Genomic DNA, 17,675 nt, shown 5'->3' with positions numbered 1-17,675 from the left:
CGCATTATTATTAGATAACAATAATATTCTGGAGCTGAAGAGAAGAATGTAAAGTTTTTGGTTAGGCTTTACCATTTCCAGAATATCATTCTTAGTATAGGCCTTATCTGTAATGAGAACAAAATCCTCAATCATAGGGATAGAAACTTCCTCATACTTGCATGCTAAAAGCATAGCTGTCACCCCAACCAACTGAAGCTTCTTTCTCATCACTATTCGCCGCTCTAAAAACCTGTCTATGAGATTCACTGTAAGGAATAAGGTCTCCTCCATAAGCTCAAACTTGTGGTGAACCTGTTTATACAAAATGAATCATCTCCATTAAGTGACTGATATTACTTGTACATGAATAAGAAGAGTATTTAAAGCATTAGATGATAAAGCAAAATTATATGATCTGTGTTACATAAGGGACATATTTATACGAAGCGAAAAATCGTACCTCAATAAGCCAGTCAATAAGGATTGCCCTCATTTTCTCGTTGATGTCGGATTGATGCAACATGTAATTCGGGGAGACGCAGCTAAACCTCTGCATAAAACGTGCTTTCATCTCGTAAAATCAAACTTTAATGCATTCTTACGTAATGCAGAAGTCTTTTTGCAGGATGATCAAATTGAGGGAAATCAATATCAATCAGCAAAAGCAACAACTACTAGAAATTTCGTTGCATTTCGTTTGAATTTTCATACGTCAGATGATAAATATGCGCATTCATAAAGATTTAGGCTCACAATAAATCCATGGATTATCAACAATTTAAAAGATATATCCCACAAACAAATAGAAACTTGGCCTTGGACTTTCATTACAAAACACATACACATTCTCAAATAGTAATGAGAATTTTACCTCGGTTTTTCTGTAGTGGGCATAAATTTCATTAATGTACTCAACCACTGAAAGTGGATCTTTCAAATTGCAACAGTCAATGTCCATAACAGGCTCTTCTTCTTCCACATCTTCCATTTCAACCTCCTCCTACAGTATTTTAATCCAAGGTTAACATTTTCCAGTAAGAATCTAGGTTGCCCGTAGATACTAATTAATACATACCACCTTATGAATTTCATCTAGAATAGCCTCTGTGTGCTTCACAAACATTGGTACTGGGACATCTTTAGCATCCACAAAGTCCTCCACATCTACAATACCACAATCACCTAGACCACTATGGTTTGCAGCCACCGTGTGTAGGTTCTTAGTTTCGAGATCACAAGCCTTCGGAGAATTCGAATTCAAATTTGAAACCAATGGTAAATGAAATCAGTTTTTTATACTACCCTTAATCACATAATTAAAGCCATAAATGATCAACTCATGTCACCTGATAAACACATAAAACATCCCTTACATTAGAAGAGCAGTGCTGGATAACTTGAGCTGAAAACTCCCTAGACAAACGCCAAGCAATTAATTATTATTAATATTATTTTATACATTCTTGAAACGAAAATGAAAGGAGGGGGGGGGATAAGATATTAATAGAGTGAATTCAAACCTTGTGATTGGTCTATGTGGTACATTTGATGGCTTCTTGTCGCATAATATCATATCTTTCCTGAATATAACACATAATTCACTCATTAGAAACAAAAAAAAAAAAAAACGAAAAAAAAGTTCAAAAGAAAAGAAAAAAGAAAGAATCTTACAATGTCAGAGAAAAAAAAAAGCAAAAAGTCAGAGAATGAAGGCAAGAGTTGGAAATACCCCAAAAATTCTCTTTTGCTGACTACATATGGGTTGAGAGTAGCTCCAATGATATTGGGATTAATATTGCTTAACGCCCTTCGGTTATAATTTCCCATGTCCTTATTAACAAACTTAGCACTCGCCATTCTTGAACCTTCTTTAAAATCCCAAAGAAAACACGACCCATTAATTAAGCTTTGATTTTCAAAGTTTAAGAGAAAATTTATAACAGCATTTGTTGAAGTAACTTAACACAAAATCATACCTTGGAAATTGGAGGTGGGGTTTATAGTGTCCGACGAGGTCTTCTCTAGTCCACTCATTGTGATAACTTCAAAACACATGAAAGAAAATCAAAAAGCCCGTGAGAGAAAAAAAAAAAAATATATATATATATATATATATAAGAAGACGATCAAGATCGTTCAATTGCGTCGAAAATGTGAAGACCCACCGAGCTAAAACGAGTAAAAATCCAGGCTAAATATCTGTTTGTTGCTCAGCTTCAGTCCTCAGAACTCCAGAGGGAGATTAGAGGAGATTCCATGAGAAAAATCCACCACAGATTCGAAGAGCCTTTGTCTTTTTTAAGCCTCAAATTTCTCTCTCTTTCTGTTCGGGATTCTTTGAAGAATTTGATTGCTTGTAAGATCAAAAGAAAAAGTGACAATAAAAAAAAATTATTTAATGGCGGATCAGAGATGAAGATACAACGGGAATAAAAAGGTAAAAAGAAACTAACAAAAAAGCAAAATTTGGACGGAGGGACGGGGGGCGTGTCTTAGGACAAATTGTTTTCTTTCTTTTTTTTGAAAATAACGGCTACTAAATTGTGGCCGTTGGATCCGTTTTGGTATGTATTTTGGCCGTTGGATCTTCATAAAACATAAAGACGGAAATGTTCCGTCTAACGGCTATTTCGCTCTCGTGCCTGATGACGTGGGCATGGGATTTTCAAACATCAGAGCTCCCGTAGAAAGAAAATATTCTTTTTTTCCTTCTTTTTTTTGAGATTTTTCTTTCTTTCTTTTAAGATAAAAGAACATTAAAAACTAATTTATGCAGAATAAAATGTTGGATAATTAGTAAAGGTTACCTGGTAGGAATATTTCTAGTTAATGCACTTAATATGTGATCCTAAGCAGCATGCAAATCAGAATGAATATAAGGAGATCTTGGTTTATAATTTTTTTAAGGTAATTGGCATAAATGATCTCTAACATCGACGGTTTAGTCCATATTCTTTTAATTTTAATAAAATGGTCTCTAACATCATTAAATAGGTGCAATAAAGTCCATTCCGTTCAGACTTGTCAAATTACCTACGTTAAAACCCAAATAACCCTCGCATGACCCGATTACAAAGGGTTATTTTTGTAAAATCACGTGTTTATTCAATTTTGGGTTGAAAGCAGCGAAAGCAGCCATGTTCTGATATCTTCAAGGTTCCTCACAAGTCACACCACAGAAGCCAAATCCATGGCCTTGTTTTCTCCGCCCACCCATCTCCCAACTCCACCGATTGCTCATTTTCCTCCTCATATATTTTCCTCTTTTACCTCCACCGATTGCTCCATTTGTATATTTTTCCTTATATTCACTTTCATTCCTTGTACAGCCCCACTGATTTTTTCTTTTTGTAATTTTCCATGTAAAGCTCTGTGATTTTGTTATATTTTTCCTTATAAAATACAACTTTTGCTCATCACAAATCCAAAAGTTACACAGAGAGAGAAAGTTTTGGTCTTTAAAAAAAGTAAGAGACAGCCCAGAGGCCATATCAGAAGTGGTGGAGATGGGGCCACGGCCGCCGGCAGATGAAGCCCCAAAAGAGGCGGAAGGCGAGGGCTCAACGGCTTTTGGCTGAAGACGACAACGAAGGAGTCGTTAGACTGATTCTCGTGCTATTGTTGTTGATTGTGCTGTTAGTGTTGAAGTTGTTGTTGACCACCATCATTGTTGTCAGCATTGTTGGGCATGCTTTGTTGAAAACTCTAACTTTTGATTATCATATTAGAATGATACGAATTTGGGAGATAAGTTTAGGGAAATTTCATCTTTTCAGGGTCACCTGATTTTAACGTGGATAATCTGACGGATCTGGATAGAAAAGACTTATGTCCGTTCATTTCACAGATTTAAGTTTTTAGTTTTAAGTTTTTACAGTTAAAAGTTCTCAGAAAATGTTACATTTAACTTTTTCTGCTATAATTAAAAACTCTTAAAAAATGTCAAATCTCAATTCGAATTGAAAACTCGAATCCGTAAAGTGAACGAGGCATTAATTGCATCTAGTTAATGACGATGGGAACTATTTTGCTAAAATTAAAAGAATAAAGACTAAATTATCACCTACTAAATAAGTTAAGGACCATCGGTGTCAATTACCTTTTTTAAGTGTATTAATAGTTTAGTGTTAAATTTAAATTTTTTTTAGAAAAGATTAAATCCTAATTTCAGAAAAAGTGCAAAATTATTCTTTAAAATAGTTATGTTTTTTATATTATTAACCTCTTAATTGTAACTTTCCTTGAATCATAATCGATCAATTTAAACGAATTAAAGCAAAGAAGCACTACTAAACACATGGATAATATTAATTTCACATTAATATTTTAGGGTCAATTTTAGGACAATTTCAATTTCATTTTTTTCGAAGTGATTTTAATTTCATTTTAGTGTAATTTTTTTTTTTTTTTTTTTTTTTTTTTTTTTCTATTATGTCTCTGTTGTAGTGTTGTATGTTGTGTTTCATTTTGGCAAGCATTAATTTAAGAACTGCATTTTTGCCTTAAAATAGAATGATTCTCGAGTTTTCCTTTTCTAGCCAAAGTGGGAAAGGAAAAAAGCGATTTAGATGGCAACTTTGTTGATTTTCTAAGGAGATGGACCCAGGTGTGTTTCATCATCCTCAAAATACGCTCTTCACCACTATAAGAGAAAAGAGAAAGAAGATTCGTGGAAGCTCCTACCACCTTTTTCATACTTGGCATATGGTTGCTCTTATAATATTAAAAAAAAATCTTATGACATGGTATTGTAAAAATGTGTAAAGTCTTAAAAAGGGCACCTTGACAAGTTTAGTAAATGTAGCTTTTTTATTTATATATATACGTACAGTCACGACCTGCCGCTAACCACCTGCCATGTTAGGCTCCTGCTATGTTAGGCTGGCAATGGATCGTAATGAAAAAACATAACATACATACATATCATACCATATTTACAGATTTTTTTAGCACACAAATATATATATATATATAACATAGTCATATAATACAGAATATTTAAACTTTTAAAAGCTTACAAATCCTTAATCAAAACACGAAAATTTTAAAACTTAAAAAAAAAAAAGGTGCTTGAAAGGGGTTCTTTAATTAAAAACATAATTTTACAGAAATCGTATTGAAGCCATAAGGCCAATTCTCAAAAACCAATATCAAAGTTTGGCCACTACAAGTCTTATCCCATATGCGCATCACTTCGATTCACTTTCCCGATCATTGAGCTGCTATCTTAATATTTTTCTTTCCTTTTTTCCTGCAACACAAGGAATCCTAGTGAGCTAAAAAGCTCAGTAAGAGAGTAGACTAACTACTCTAAATATGGATGAAATGAAACACAATAATTTCTCAACAGGAAAAGAGACACGAACGTAAATGTAGACATAAACAATATTAATTTGAATACCTAATTTAATTCCTCATAATTTTTCTCAACATACATAGTACTACAATTTATAATTTTTACCAACTGATAAGTAATCATAATATAACATACTTCGTATTCTAATATGTTTCAAAGAAGAGTGTATTATACTCCAATACTCATAAACTCATCATTTTAAATATTCATGTTATCCATTGACTATTACTTTGACCTTCATAAGTCATATTTAAACGTATGAGAATCATAGTCTTAATGTACCATAATCATAATTATAAGACATCATAAATCATAATCTAACATACTATAATCATAATCATGTCTTAATCTTAACATACCATGGCCATAATCATACCATATAATAAATCTTAATCAACTTCTTACCGTAAACTGAAGCTTTCCCAACCAGTCATATACTCCCATAAGCACAATTGTGCATAGGATTTAAACAAGAATAACACGTTGATAGTAACTAAAATCTAAAACACATAACTACCCCTAATAATCTAGCATACCCATTTTTGTCTTCTTATTAGGGGTTCACAACAATCAAGAAGATATTAGAAAACAACATAATCACAATATTAATCACATGTTCCCATTTAACATGATCATAGTTAAATATAACTAAGAAACATACATACCTTAAATCAACATGGTCTTATCATGCTATAATCTTACCATATCATATCATACTATCATATTCATAACATAACCTCATATCACATATTATCATGAACTAATCATTCTATAATAAATCGTGACATAATATTATTATGTCGTAACAAGGTGCATAACTTATCACATACTCAATAAACTAGTATCCTATCGTGCATGTACTAATGGGCCCGTGGGATTGCCTTATGTCGGCTGATGCTCAATCGTGTGGTGGTCCTAGACTCCAGGCTAATAGGTATAAAGAATCACACACACGGACCTCATGTACCATTTAACAAATCGAACTCGACTTCCTGGAGTGCACCACTAACTATATGTGGCTTACCTATAACACTCGAGTCATAATCCATTGGCATTCACATAAGTGGTAACATGAGTGTTCACAGGGTTTTATCCATTCTTGCTCGGCCAAGGCTCAGGGAATTCAGTATCGTCACTTAAACACATATCCAACGACCACTAAAATCGCCAGATCTAGAACCCAGTATCAAAGAGCATAAAGTCCATCTAGCAGACTAATTTAAATCATAACTATCATATTAGGTCCTCTAACGGACCAATAGTGCCCACTACTATGAAATACTAATCATATCTTACTATATGTCAATTTTCATAATTGAATGTCACGCCAACAAAATCATGCCCTATCTTGCCATGCTATTTCATATATCAAGCATGTTATTTAGATGCTCACATAATTAAATGAAGCATATTTGCATTTTATATACCACGTCATGTGCATTCTTATAATTGCATTCCTTTATGCTCACATACAATTAGATATTTTTTATTGAGGCATAACTAACATATTCGTTGTAGCATAATGGGCATAAATCATTCACAAAAAAGTTAAATGTTTTCATATCATGTTCATGATCATGGAAATCATAAGTAGCATGCTAAACAATAAAAATAGTACATAAGGCATAATTATATTCACATTTCATACTGTCATAAACGATCATGGTATTCTTACATAGAATGACAAACATAGGTCACAAGTAAATCGTAAGCATCACTTGTGTTGTATTTGAGTACTCTACTTACCTTCAGCATTCATATATCCCAAACGTACGCTCCTTATGCTTCGTTCGATTCACGCACAATGATTAGGTGCTCACCTAACTTTAGCAAATATTTTCCCGTTAATTGGAGCTTTACAAATCCTTTTAAGAGTATTACAACACTCTAGAATTTTAACAAATTCCTAAAACTAGGAAACCATATTGTTTCTTTTTCATATCTTAATCGGAGACTCGTAATTACAATCTCGCCTATTATTTTCGAAAAATGTGGTTTGAGGTTGAGATAGACTCTTTGAAATTTAATAACCTTGTCCATAACTTAACAAAGCAAAAGCAAGTTCTTAATTCATAATATGATGGTAATTTTCTTAAAAGAAAATCCATCAAACCAAAATAATTCATTGAAATCCTTAAATATTATAGATATAATTTTTTTAAGAAAACCAAAAGAATGCAACCTCATACATGAGCTTTCATTATCCTTCGACATTGCCAAAAATATAATCTAGCATGAATAGTTGGATTTTCAACTAAACTAACCAAAATCTTTGTTTTGTTAAACTTTCTGTCATCAAAATTAACCATTCGTCATCAAATATGACACTCAAATTACATACATAATTATAGATATTTAAATAACTATAAGCTTAGTTTTTAACCATAAAAATCCATATATTGAATCGGTCTTAATATCAAAGTATCAACTTCATATCTTATATTGATCATAGAGCAACTTTTATCAAAAGACAGATTCGTCGACTCCTACGAAAATATTCATAATATATTATAAGTAAATTGAAAAATTACGGGACTTAGCCCAATTAAAGTAGACTCATAGAGCTTTCTTTAGAGCTATTATAAGTTAGGTTTCAGATTTATTAATCTCATAAAAACAGCCTGTAATCCATGTTAAAAATTCCAGTAAGGAAGTTGACAAATTTTTATATGAACTTGTAAAAATCATAACTAATTCGACAAAAATTGCTTTTAAGTAATTCAAAAACCCACTTAAAGCTTAAGATGTCTATTTTAAGAAAAAATATATATCAACTTAGACAAAATAATATAAAAAATAACCTAAAAAAATAGAAACTTCACAACTGGTCATAAAAAGTTACTCATGATCTTTTTGTCAAACATATAGCAAGCAAACTTCAAACAACTAGAAAATAAGCTTAATGATCATCAAAAATTAAACTCCATCATCAATATACACAATCTAACTCAGTCTCATGGGTTTTTAAAGGTTGAAGACTCTCATCCTTAAAGAAACGATGAAGTTTGGCTTTACTTTGATAATGAACTCATGGCTTAAATTGAGAAAACGTATTTGGCTTGAATAGTAGATTTAGAGGTGTTAGATATCATGCATAATCATTCAAAACGGATTAGAACAGACCAATAATTTTTTCCTATGTTAATTCAAAACGGATTACCCAACAAAAGAAATTGATCAATGAATAAGTATTAGAGAGGAAAATTTACCAAAATCCATTTACAAACATCTATTATCACATTAGGGCTTGAACCCAATTTTGAGAGCTTTCTAGGGCTCAAAAATCATCTCTAACTCAAAGAAATCAAGGGGGTGTTAGTACTATGAGTTGGGAGAAATATTTTGATGAAAAATTGGAGTTTTGAATGTATTTGGTGGGTTTTCTATGGCTCTTTTACACAGTTACGGGATTCTTTTTTTTTCAGAAAAAGAGAGTAAGAGAGGAGATAATGGGTTTGATATGTTGGATCCTTAATCCAACGTTGGGCTTATATGTAAATAATTATGTGTTGCGGGCTGTCATATAAGGTTAAGCCTAATTAAAAGTGATCTACTAAGGTTTAGGTATTTTAGGCTTTAATGTATCTAATAGGGTGTGGGCCTTTAATGTGTAGAGACTTAAGGATAATTTCTATTTTTATGATGGGCTAAAATAGAAATACCAAAAGATAACAGGAAAGTTATCAATATATGGCAGTTATGGTCCTCAGATCACATGTACCATTTCATTCATTCTGACATCCTATCATCAGAAAGAGTACAGAGAGAAAGTTAAAGGGTTCTCTAGGAAAACGTGTTAATCTGGAAGACAAACTGCACGACTCTAGAGAGAAATCAAGCAATATAGATTCAGGTACGCTTCCGCGTACAGATTTATTGATTCTTGATGATCTAACATGAATGTTCTTGGCTTTTTGGTGATGATTTTAACTAAATCATTGATTTCTAACATGATATGTTTTGAAATAATCGATATACTCTTTTTTTATTATTTTATTTTATTTTTAACCCAACTAAATTTCTATTAGTTATGGTGTATGGTGACTCCTAAATAACCAATCAAAAACTTTTAAAAACTCCATTAGCTTTTCTATTTTAACCCACACATCTCTTGTAATCGCATTTCGGGTCCCATATTTTCAAAATTATGTTTCGATTCTGTATTTTGTCAAAATTATAAATTTGACCCCGAAATGAAATCTTTATAAAAATTACACCCCGATATTAGAAATTCCATTCGGAATTTAATTTATTAATTTTACTCCAATTAACATTTTTTGAGAAAAATTACCCTTGGACGATAATCTCGTCGGATGACGCATGAGTTTAGAATATCTAAATCGTCTTAATTGTCATGAGAAAATTATAAAACACATACAATTACAGAGTTCACAATAAGATGTCATAAAAATTTATGATAAAATTTTGAGAGTGTTACACATACAACATCGTTTGTTCGTATATGTTACTTTTTACATATACTCGTGTAATGTTAAATGATACATGTATAAAACTATATTTTGAATTACACTTGTGCAAACTGAATGTTACACACATGTACGAATAATGTTACGTTATAATATAAAAAAAGTTATATTTGTCGGACTAGTCTGGTACAAAATTTTAAGAAAATTCCTAATAAATAGCCCATCAAAAGGATAAGGTCCGTAGAATTAATAAATTTTTTTCCGGGAGCATAATGAGACTAAAATTTTAAACTAAAATTACAGCATAACTATGGGTACGTTTGGAATTAGTTTTAAAATGATTTTGTTTTAAAAAAAAAGTTAAAATGAGATTATTTTGAGCATCATTCTGGGATTGATTCTGAAATTACGTTTGGTTAGTTTTTTAAGAGATTATTTTGAGTATAATAAACAGGTGAAATCGTGTTTATTAATTAATATATTATAATATTATTGATAAGTACTCAAAAATAAAAACAGATAAGTGAAAACAACTTTAAATTGTTTTTAATTCTTTCACAAAAATCATTCTTACTGTTTTTGTTTTCAAATGCTAAAAAACGTCGTTTCGTTTTTATTTTCATTTTTTACTTATCAAAATATGTAAAAACTGTTTTTAAAAACGATTCTAAACACGCACTATAATTTCCTCTGTTTAGAAGGGCCTAGGCTCAATGTAGCTTTGGCCCTGCACACGTTTTAAGCCTAACGTGCATATCACATTAAAATCATGTAAAGTTTTGAAAAAATTATGACAAGTTAAGAGGATTTTATGTATATAAAAATAAAATAAAATAAAAACTTACGATTACTCTATTAATGGGGTTTTTTTTTCTTCTTTTGCACCTGTCGCTGGATTTCTATATAGAAAAGCTTTATGGCCTCTTTTTTTTTTTTTTTGGAGAGAATTTACAATGCAGAATTGTACAAAAATCTCTTTGCAAAAACGTACAACTTAGTGTGCTTTTCTCGTTATTATATATCTGTACAACTACATTATATATATATATATTATATATATATATATATAAAACAATAAAGGATAAGGAAGAAAACAATAATCTGAAGGGTCGAAAATGAGTCAACAACATTGACAAGAGGGGAAGGCCCAATAGGGAACAATTTTATTCATTTGATTAGGTTCTGTGTCCTTAGGGTGTTCTCTGGATGAGAAAAACTACTAATTCAAGTTGTCGACCTTTGTTGCACTAAAAATTAGCAAAAATGAGCTGTACATTAGACACTTCTAACCGTTACCACTTGTCTAATATTGAGTAGTTTTGCTTAAAAAAGAAGCAAATAGAATTTGTAAACAACTCATGCAAATGCACACAAATGATGGTTAGTTAAGCAACAATATTAATTGCAACTCTGAAACATATTATAAATAAAAAAACCCCCGCTCCACACAATTCGATTTAACATCAATCGCAAAAAGTTAAGTATTTTGTAATTAATTAATTATTTACTTTTAGGCTTTCTATTAGTATTCAAATAAGTCATTTTTGTATAAAATTTAAGTTAAAGTTACACATATAATGGGGTTAATATTATCTCTTTCAAACATTAAAAATCCCATGATCTCACCCGTTTATTCCAATTTATCTTATGAACTTTGAAAACTCTCTATAAAATTTTAAATTAATCTCATTTAATCCTTTCTATTAGAATTTATATTAAGAACATGCCTCTAAAAAAATAAAGTGCTAGTTTCTATTAGAATTTATGTTAATACAAATGAAAAAGATTGGGTAACCATACTTAATCTTCACTTTTTTTTTGTTAATAAGGATTATTTTTATAAATAACCTTAAATTATATACTATGTTTTAAAGTGTCCTCTAATTTTTCAAAATAGTTAACACACCCCCGAAATATATAAAAAAATGTTTCAAAATGCGCCTTTCGTCCATCTTCGGCTATAATTGTAACGATGGCTATAATTGTAACGATTTTTGCTTATGTGGCATGCATTTCTTTTTTTGATGAAATGTGGCATGCATTAAAAGTTTTTAAAAAAAAGTATTTTAAAATACAAATCCTATTACAAAAAATTATTGATAAAAAACTAATAGCCAATTTATATTGACCATTGACATGAATTAACTTAATCTCAGCCCTCCAATTAAATTTATTTGAAAATGGAAACCCTAGAGGTAAAGCTCAGCCGCCCCATCACAACTTCCACCCTCGCCGGCCCCTCTCAGCCGCACCTCCCTCGTGAAAATGACAACCACGCAAGTGTTGCCGCAAGAATCGAAGACCGTCTGTGTCTGCCTCTCCTTTTGGTCATCCTTTCTACCATCACCTCCGACATCAATGACAAAGCCCGCCGAGAGAAATCCAAGATGAAAATCACATACCGCCACGGCCGACAATCTCCTCAAAGACCTTCGCCCAAGCGAGGGCTTGCTTTTCGACGACGAGGCCACTTGCTTCGTCTCCCAAAATTGCGACGGCGATGCCTGCCTGGTGCTCTACGCCTTGGAGATTGTCGTTACCCATTTAATAGAGAAGCAGGAGCTATAGAACTGGGTGAAGCTTTTAGTGCTCGTGGATGTAATTTTTTTTTACTTGTTTTTTGAGCTTTGGGTGTTCTTGTGAAGCCATATAAATAGGTTATATGGATGGTAAATAACTGGAGTCTGGAGCTGCTTTTTTTCTTTTTCTTTTTTTTAGTATTCGGCACTATGAAATTATGGGACAAAGCTTTTATATTTTGTATGTTTGTATCAATTTGTTTTCATATAGCACGTTTTCTTCCTAGTTGATTAATGGCTTTCTCAACGCCATAGTCGACGGGATTTGCTACGGTGCTCACCGAAAGAGGGGAGAGACATCCGGTGGCCGCGAGTGCCTCAAACCGGTGGAGCGTTTGCTGCAACAGAGGCGGCGGTAATAGGACTAAAGCAGTTGAGACGGCGGCGCTAATGGAGGATGCGGGCTTGTCTTTCTAGGGGTTTTCTTATCTCATGTTACCTAAAGCAGTCAAGGACTGAGATTTGTTCTATTTAGATCAATGGATGAGATTTAATTGATTTATATCAGTGGGCAATGGCTGATATTAATATGGAGTGATTAGTTTTTTAATTAATTTGTATGACAAGGATTTATATTTTAAAAGACATTTTTAAACTTTTAATGATGTCATGCCAGTAAAATCGTTAATAAGGGGCATTTTGAAACTTTTTTATATTTTGAAGGATGTTTTGAACTGTTTTAAAATGTTAAAGGGCATTTTGAAATATTATATATAATTTAAAGGGTATTTATGAAAATAATTCTTTAATTTTTATAGAATTTATGACAAAAAGAATTAAGTGAGGTTAGTCCCATTCACTTCGTTAATTCGAGTTTAGAATTTGAGTTTTTCTACAGTAAAAAGCTCTCACAAACAATCACATCTAACTGTTTTGCTACAGTAAAAAGCTCTCATATAAAATCACATCTCAACTCGAATTCTAAACTCGAATCAGCGAAGTGAACGATGCCTAAATTAAAATTCAAAAAGTGAAAAGAGAGTCTTTAAAGTGAGAAAGAGAGACATAATACTTTTTAAAAAAATAAAAATACAGACTCATACACATTAAAAGGTAAGTTAAGTAATTTTTTTTAGGTTTTCAACCTGTTTAGTAAATGACAGTTTAGTCCATATATTTTTTTCTTGGCCAAACTTCCTCCAACCTCTTTAAACAAGTGCAATTTGGTCTTTTACGTTAGTATCTGTTAAATTCTTCATAGAAAATTGCACGTGCCCTTCACATGACTTTTTAATATGGGGCATATTGGTAAAAAGTCGTATTAATTGGTAAAATAGCCTATTAAGCTTCCACCTTTGCTCATGCACCAATCATGGCTGACCAAGTGAACACGTTTCTAAAGCTTTTTTTTTTTTAAGCTGCAACGAGCTAACGACGACCTTGCTGAATGAAACTTCTACTGAAACTCCCAATTCGCATTGGGTTATACACTGATCAAAATAAGCCCAATCACTTTGTCGGCGACGTTGTCAGTCAACGTGTCGGGACTGTTGGTGACCCTAATCCCTTTTCCTCGCATTTTCTCAGATCAATCTTGTCCAACCCCACACTGTAGCTTGCGACGATCGTCAATCCTGGCAGCAAACTGATCAGTACCGCGTCGGCGCCCATTTTGGTGTTTCCCACCATGGCTTGGACTGAATCAACGTTCTCTCCCAAGAATTCTGCCATTGAAGGATAGCGCCAGAGCTTGAAGAGCTTAAAGCGCTTTTCCAGCTTTGCGGTAAGAACATCGGGCATGTCATCAAGACGCCAATGCCATCCATTTGTTTGTTAAAATGAAAAACAATGTGAAAGATTGGGGGCTAGTGATTGAAATTCTTCTTCGATCTTTCCTATGATCAGAGGTTCCATGGCTGCGTCGAAGGGCTTTAACTTCTTGTCGATGATCTTAACGGCGACGGTGGAGCCATCGGAAAGGGATTGGGCCTCATATACCTTTGTGAAGCTGCCCGCGCCCAATAACTGGCCCAACCGGTACTTGCCGAGGATGGTGGTGGCAGCAGTTGGTGACGGCGGAGGAGGTGGGACCCCTTCTCGCTCCATTTGGTTTTGAGAAAACAGAGTTGGCTTACTCGTACCTGTGTGTTTTTAGATAGAGCAGTAGTGAGCATATGAGTCGGTTGGAGACGGAGATTTCGATTGCTGTCTTCCATTGTTGGCGACGAGAGTCTGACGGAGGGAAATAAGAAGAAGAAGTCTTTCTAATGGGGGTATTTAAGTTATTTTATTTTAAAAAAGGGTCACATGATGGGCACGTGTAATTTTCTGTGAAGAATTTAACAGATGTTAACGGAAAGGACCAAATTATACATGTTTAAAGTGGTTGTGGGTCGTTTGGCAAAAAAAAAAAGGATTAAACTGTCACTTACTAAACAAGTTGGAGACCATTTTTACCAATAACCTTTTTTTAAAGTTCATGGAGCTGAGAATGATACTAAATTTTAATGGGGCATCGATAAGATTAACTTAAAATAATACAAGCAATTAAGCAAATAAGCTGTAACAACCCACATAAGCTTAGTTTGATAGTGCTGTAGATTTTAAAAAAAGTGTTTTTAGCTGTGCTGAAGGAAGAAGCAGCTGTTCTAAGAAGTAGCTGAGTGTTTGGTAAACTGTAATTATAGTAGCTGTGCTGGTTTCAAAATCAGTATAATAGCGTTTGGTAAATTTTGAGGTGGAATTGCTGTGGGTATGTAAAATGACCAAAATAGACATGATATGAAACTTAAATATATATAATTATTTTTTGTATTTAAAAATACTTGTTTAACTTTAAAAACACATAATGTTATGGTTTTGAATTTTTTAACAATAAATTTATGATAATTAATTCTATTTTTTTTAATTTCTTCATTCACAATATAATTACAACTAAAAGAAACATTAGTGACAATTACTCAGGGACAGTTGTAGTCTTCAAGTTGTGGAATTGTTTTGTGCTCTCTCTCTTGCAAAGCTTGGCAGAGACAGTTGCAGTCTTAATAATGCAACAAAATACCATAATTATCAATTTTGGTGGGGTTCTTTTCAAAAATTTGTAAGAAAATATGATAAATTTGTTGAGAAATTTCATGCCAAGAAATGAGCTAAACCAAATGATAGTTAATTATAGGACTACAAATAAAGAACATTTCAAACATATTCATATCCATACAGATACACTTACGTAAATGAGCAAATTCACACATTGATGGGTGAGGCCCTCGGATCGGGCTAGGTGGAGCCGCCTAGCTTCGATTAGGATTATCATTTCCTAATCAAAATACCATTGGTATAATAGGATTATTAATGAAGCATGCTAGAGTGAAGCTATGCCATTTATTTATTTACCTGCATTGGATTGTTTAAGTAAAAAGAAATAAATATATGAAGTATTGTTTTATGGCACATTTTGCTATTTTTTTTACGTGCTTATTTTTTTGATAATAAAAACTTTATTGATAAAATTCAATAACAAAGGCAGAGGACAAAGGTATCCTCAAACCAAAAAGAAACAAAAATGACCAGGTGTGAAAAACTGACTAACAAACAAAACGAGCAAGATAAACACATAATCGGTATCTCCAATCAATTCCCTATTACATCTTTCCAATTCAAAATGACCAAAGTAAACGGAAACCCTAAAGCAGCCCATAGCAATGCATAGAACTTTGCCTTCTCAAAAATATCAATTGGCCCCCATCGCCTTTTCCTAAAAAAGTATGCCATTCCGTTCCATCCATAGAGACCAAAGTATAAAGGCTCACAAGGATAAAAAACCAACTGAAAAGAAAACGGGTAACTGAATGAATGAATATATGCAACCTCTTTTACATTTGTCCGTGAGTAGGAAAAAAAATCAGACTGTAAGGTAGAAAAAAATCATATAACAAACATCTTATATGAAGTAAACAATTCATTCAAAATTACAAAACATGTTTACCCTTTTTCACAGCAGCAAGCAACAAATAGAATGAAATGAGGAAAGCCCACTCCTGGAATAATAGGATGCTCATGCCTGAAACCAAACCAAAAGCTGCCTAATAGCATCACTATTTATTTTACACCTTATTTAAGGTCTAACATTAGTATTGAATATCCAGTTGAGAATTCTACAAACGATGATGTAAACGACTCAATGCTTCCTTCCCTTTCAAAAAGATTGTCCTTCGATCAACCATAGGGCATATTCTATTCTTACTGAATTCATTCTATTAAGAAGCTTCTTTTAGATAAAAAAGAACCGGGATTATGGAGCTGTGAAACTGCAAAGCCGACTACAGATAAAATGCAAAATATTCATTTCTTCAGAGTCTTGCCATAGGAATATGTACAAGCCTGTGACATCGGCCAATCTGGATGCTCCAGTAAGTTGCGAAACAATGCCACTAGGAAATCCATTACCCTGAACATTTGTAAGATGAGATACAAAAACTGCGTATTTGGTGATCTATTAATCACAATAATAGAAACCAAAGTGGTATACAAAAAAGTAAGATGAATGGAGGATAACAAATTTAACCATTTCTTCCCACGACATTTAAAGAAAAACGGAAAGCACTAAAACGAAAAAAAAAATATCTTATGAATAACAAATCATCTCTTAAACCTCTTCAAAAGTAAATGAAAAGAAATATCTTCAAAGCAACTGTAGAAGCCTTCATAGGCCAAAAAAAATTCTCCCTCCAACAATATTCTAATTTTAAGTTTCCCATTTCTCTCTAACCAAAGAATCTAAATAACTTCTAGAATAACAAATTACACAGAATTCTAGCTTTCCTACTGGTGTAGAATCCACTTTTCAATGAAGAAAGCCCTGCAGTTTTTGGGAAGACCAAAAGCAATAATTTACTATAACAATGTCTAGCCGTCCAAAAACAACAATATAGTTAGCAGTCTCACAACCCTTTTTCATCACTTGTATCATTAAGATTGCATATAGCTAATGTAACTATCGAGCTTTGCACATGAATGCCGAAATGAAACCTTTACCTCGTCAACCAAAGAAGACCATTGGTGCAGCGGGATGATCCTTTTGCTGTTTTAGCTTCAATCTCAACACTCACTAAACTATACAACTGGTTGAATTGTTCAGGATTCGATTGATACTTGGTTTCCAACCTCTACAACAAAACCAAATAAGAATAATAAAGGGGCATCTTAAGAAAGTAAATCTTGTATAAAAGTCAAAAGACATTTTATTTAAAGGCAAAAAAAAAAGAGAAAACACCAAAGAGAATTATAACGAAATTGCAATAGAATGGTAAAAAATGGCAAAAGATCAAACAGTTGAAGCTGCAAATAATGAACATAGCCAAACATTCAAACACATAGCCTGCAAATAATCAA

At 32.8% G+C, this 17,675-nt stretch overlaps 1 protein-coding gene across 4 annotated transcripts in view; it reads right to left on the bottom strand.

Annotated features, from left to right (window-relative positions):
- The window catches only part of LOC21390010 (G2/mitotic-specific cyclin-2), a 3,430-nt gene extending 1,031 nt beyond the window's left edge, over nucleotides 1-2,399 (bottom strand). Inside the window, exons 1-9 of one of the 4 annotated variants that reach the window (XM_010113412.2) lie at nucleotides 2,148-2,399; nucleotides 1,959-2,024; nucleotides 1,712-1,847; nucleotides 1,503-1,562; nucleotides 1,329-1,395; nucleotides 1,058-1,222; nucleotides 854-982; nucleotides 443-532; nucleotides 73-294 (exon numbers count right to left, since the gene is read on the bottom strand). In XM_010113412.2, the coding sequence (XP_010111714.1) occupies nucleotides 73-294; nucleotides 443-532; nucleotides 854-982; nucleotides 1,058-1,222; nucleotides 1,329-1,395; nucleotides 1,503-1,562; nucleotides 1,712-1,847; nucleotides 1,959-2,016 (927 nt within the window). In that variant the 5' untranslated portion in view covers nucleotides 2,017-2,024; nucleotides 2,148-2,399. Of the gene's footprint in view, nucleotides 1-72; nucleotides 295-442; nucleotides 533-853; nucleotides 983-1,057; nucleotides 1,223-1,328; nucleotides 1,396-1,502; nucleotides 1,563-1,711; nucleotides 1,851-1,958; nucleotides 2,025-2,147 lie in introns of all 4 variants that reach the window. The other 3 variants (XM_024175605.1, XM_024175606.1, XM_024175607.1) reach the window with 3 other exon arrangements.
- Nucleotides 2,400-17,675: the final 15,276 nt, after the last annotated feature.

This window comes from Morus notabilis, unplaced genomic scaffold (assembly GCF_000414095.1).
Source record: "Morus notabilis unplaced genomic scaffold, ASM41409v2 Scaffold1112, whole genome shotgun sequence".
Classification (NCBI taxonomy): domain Eukaryota; kingdom Viridiplantae; phylum Streptophyta; class Magnoliopsida; order Rosales; family Moraceae; genus Morus; species Morus notabilis.
This window is presented reverse-complemented; position numbering and strand designations above follow the sequence as displayed.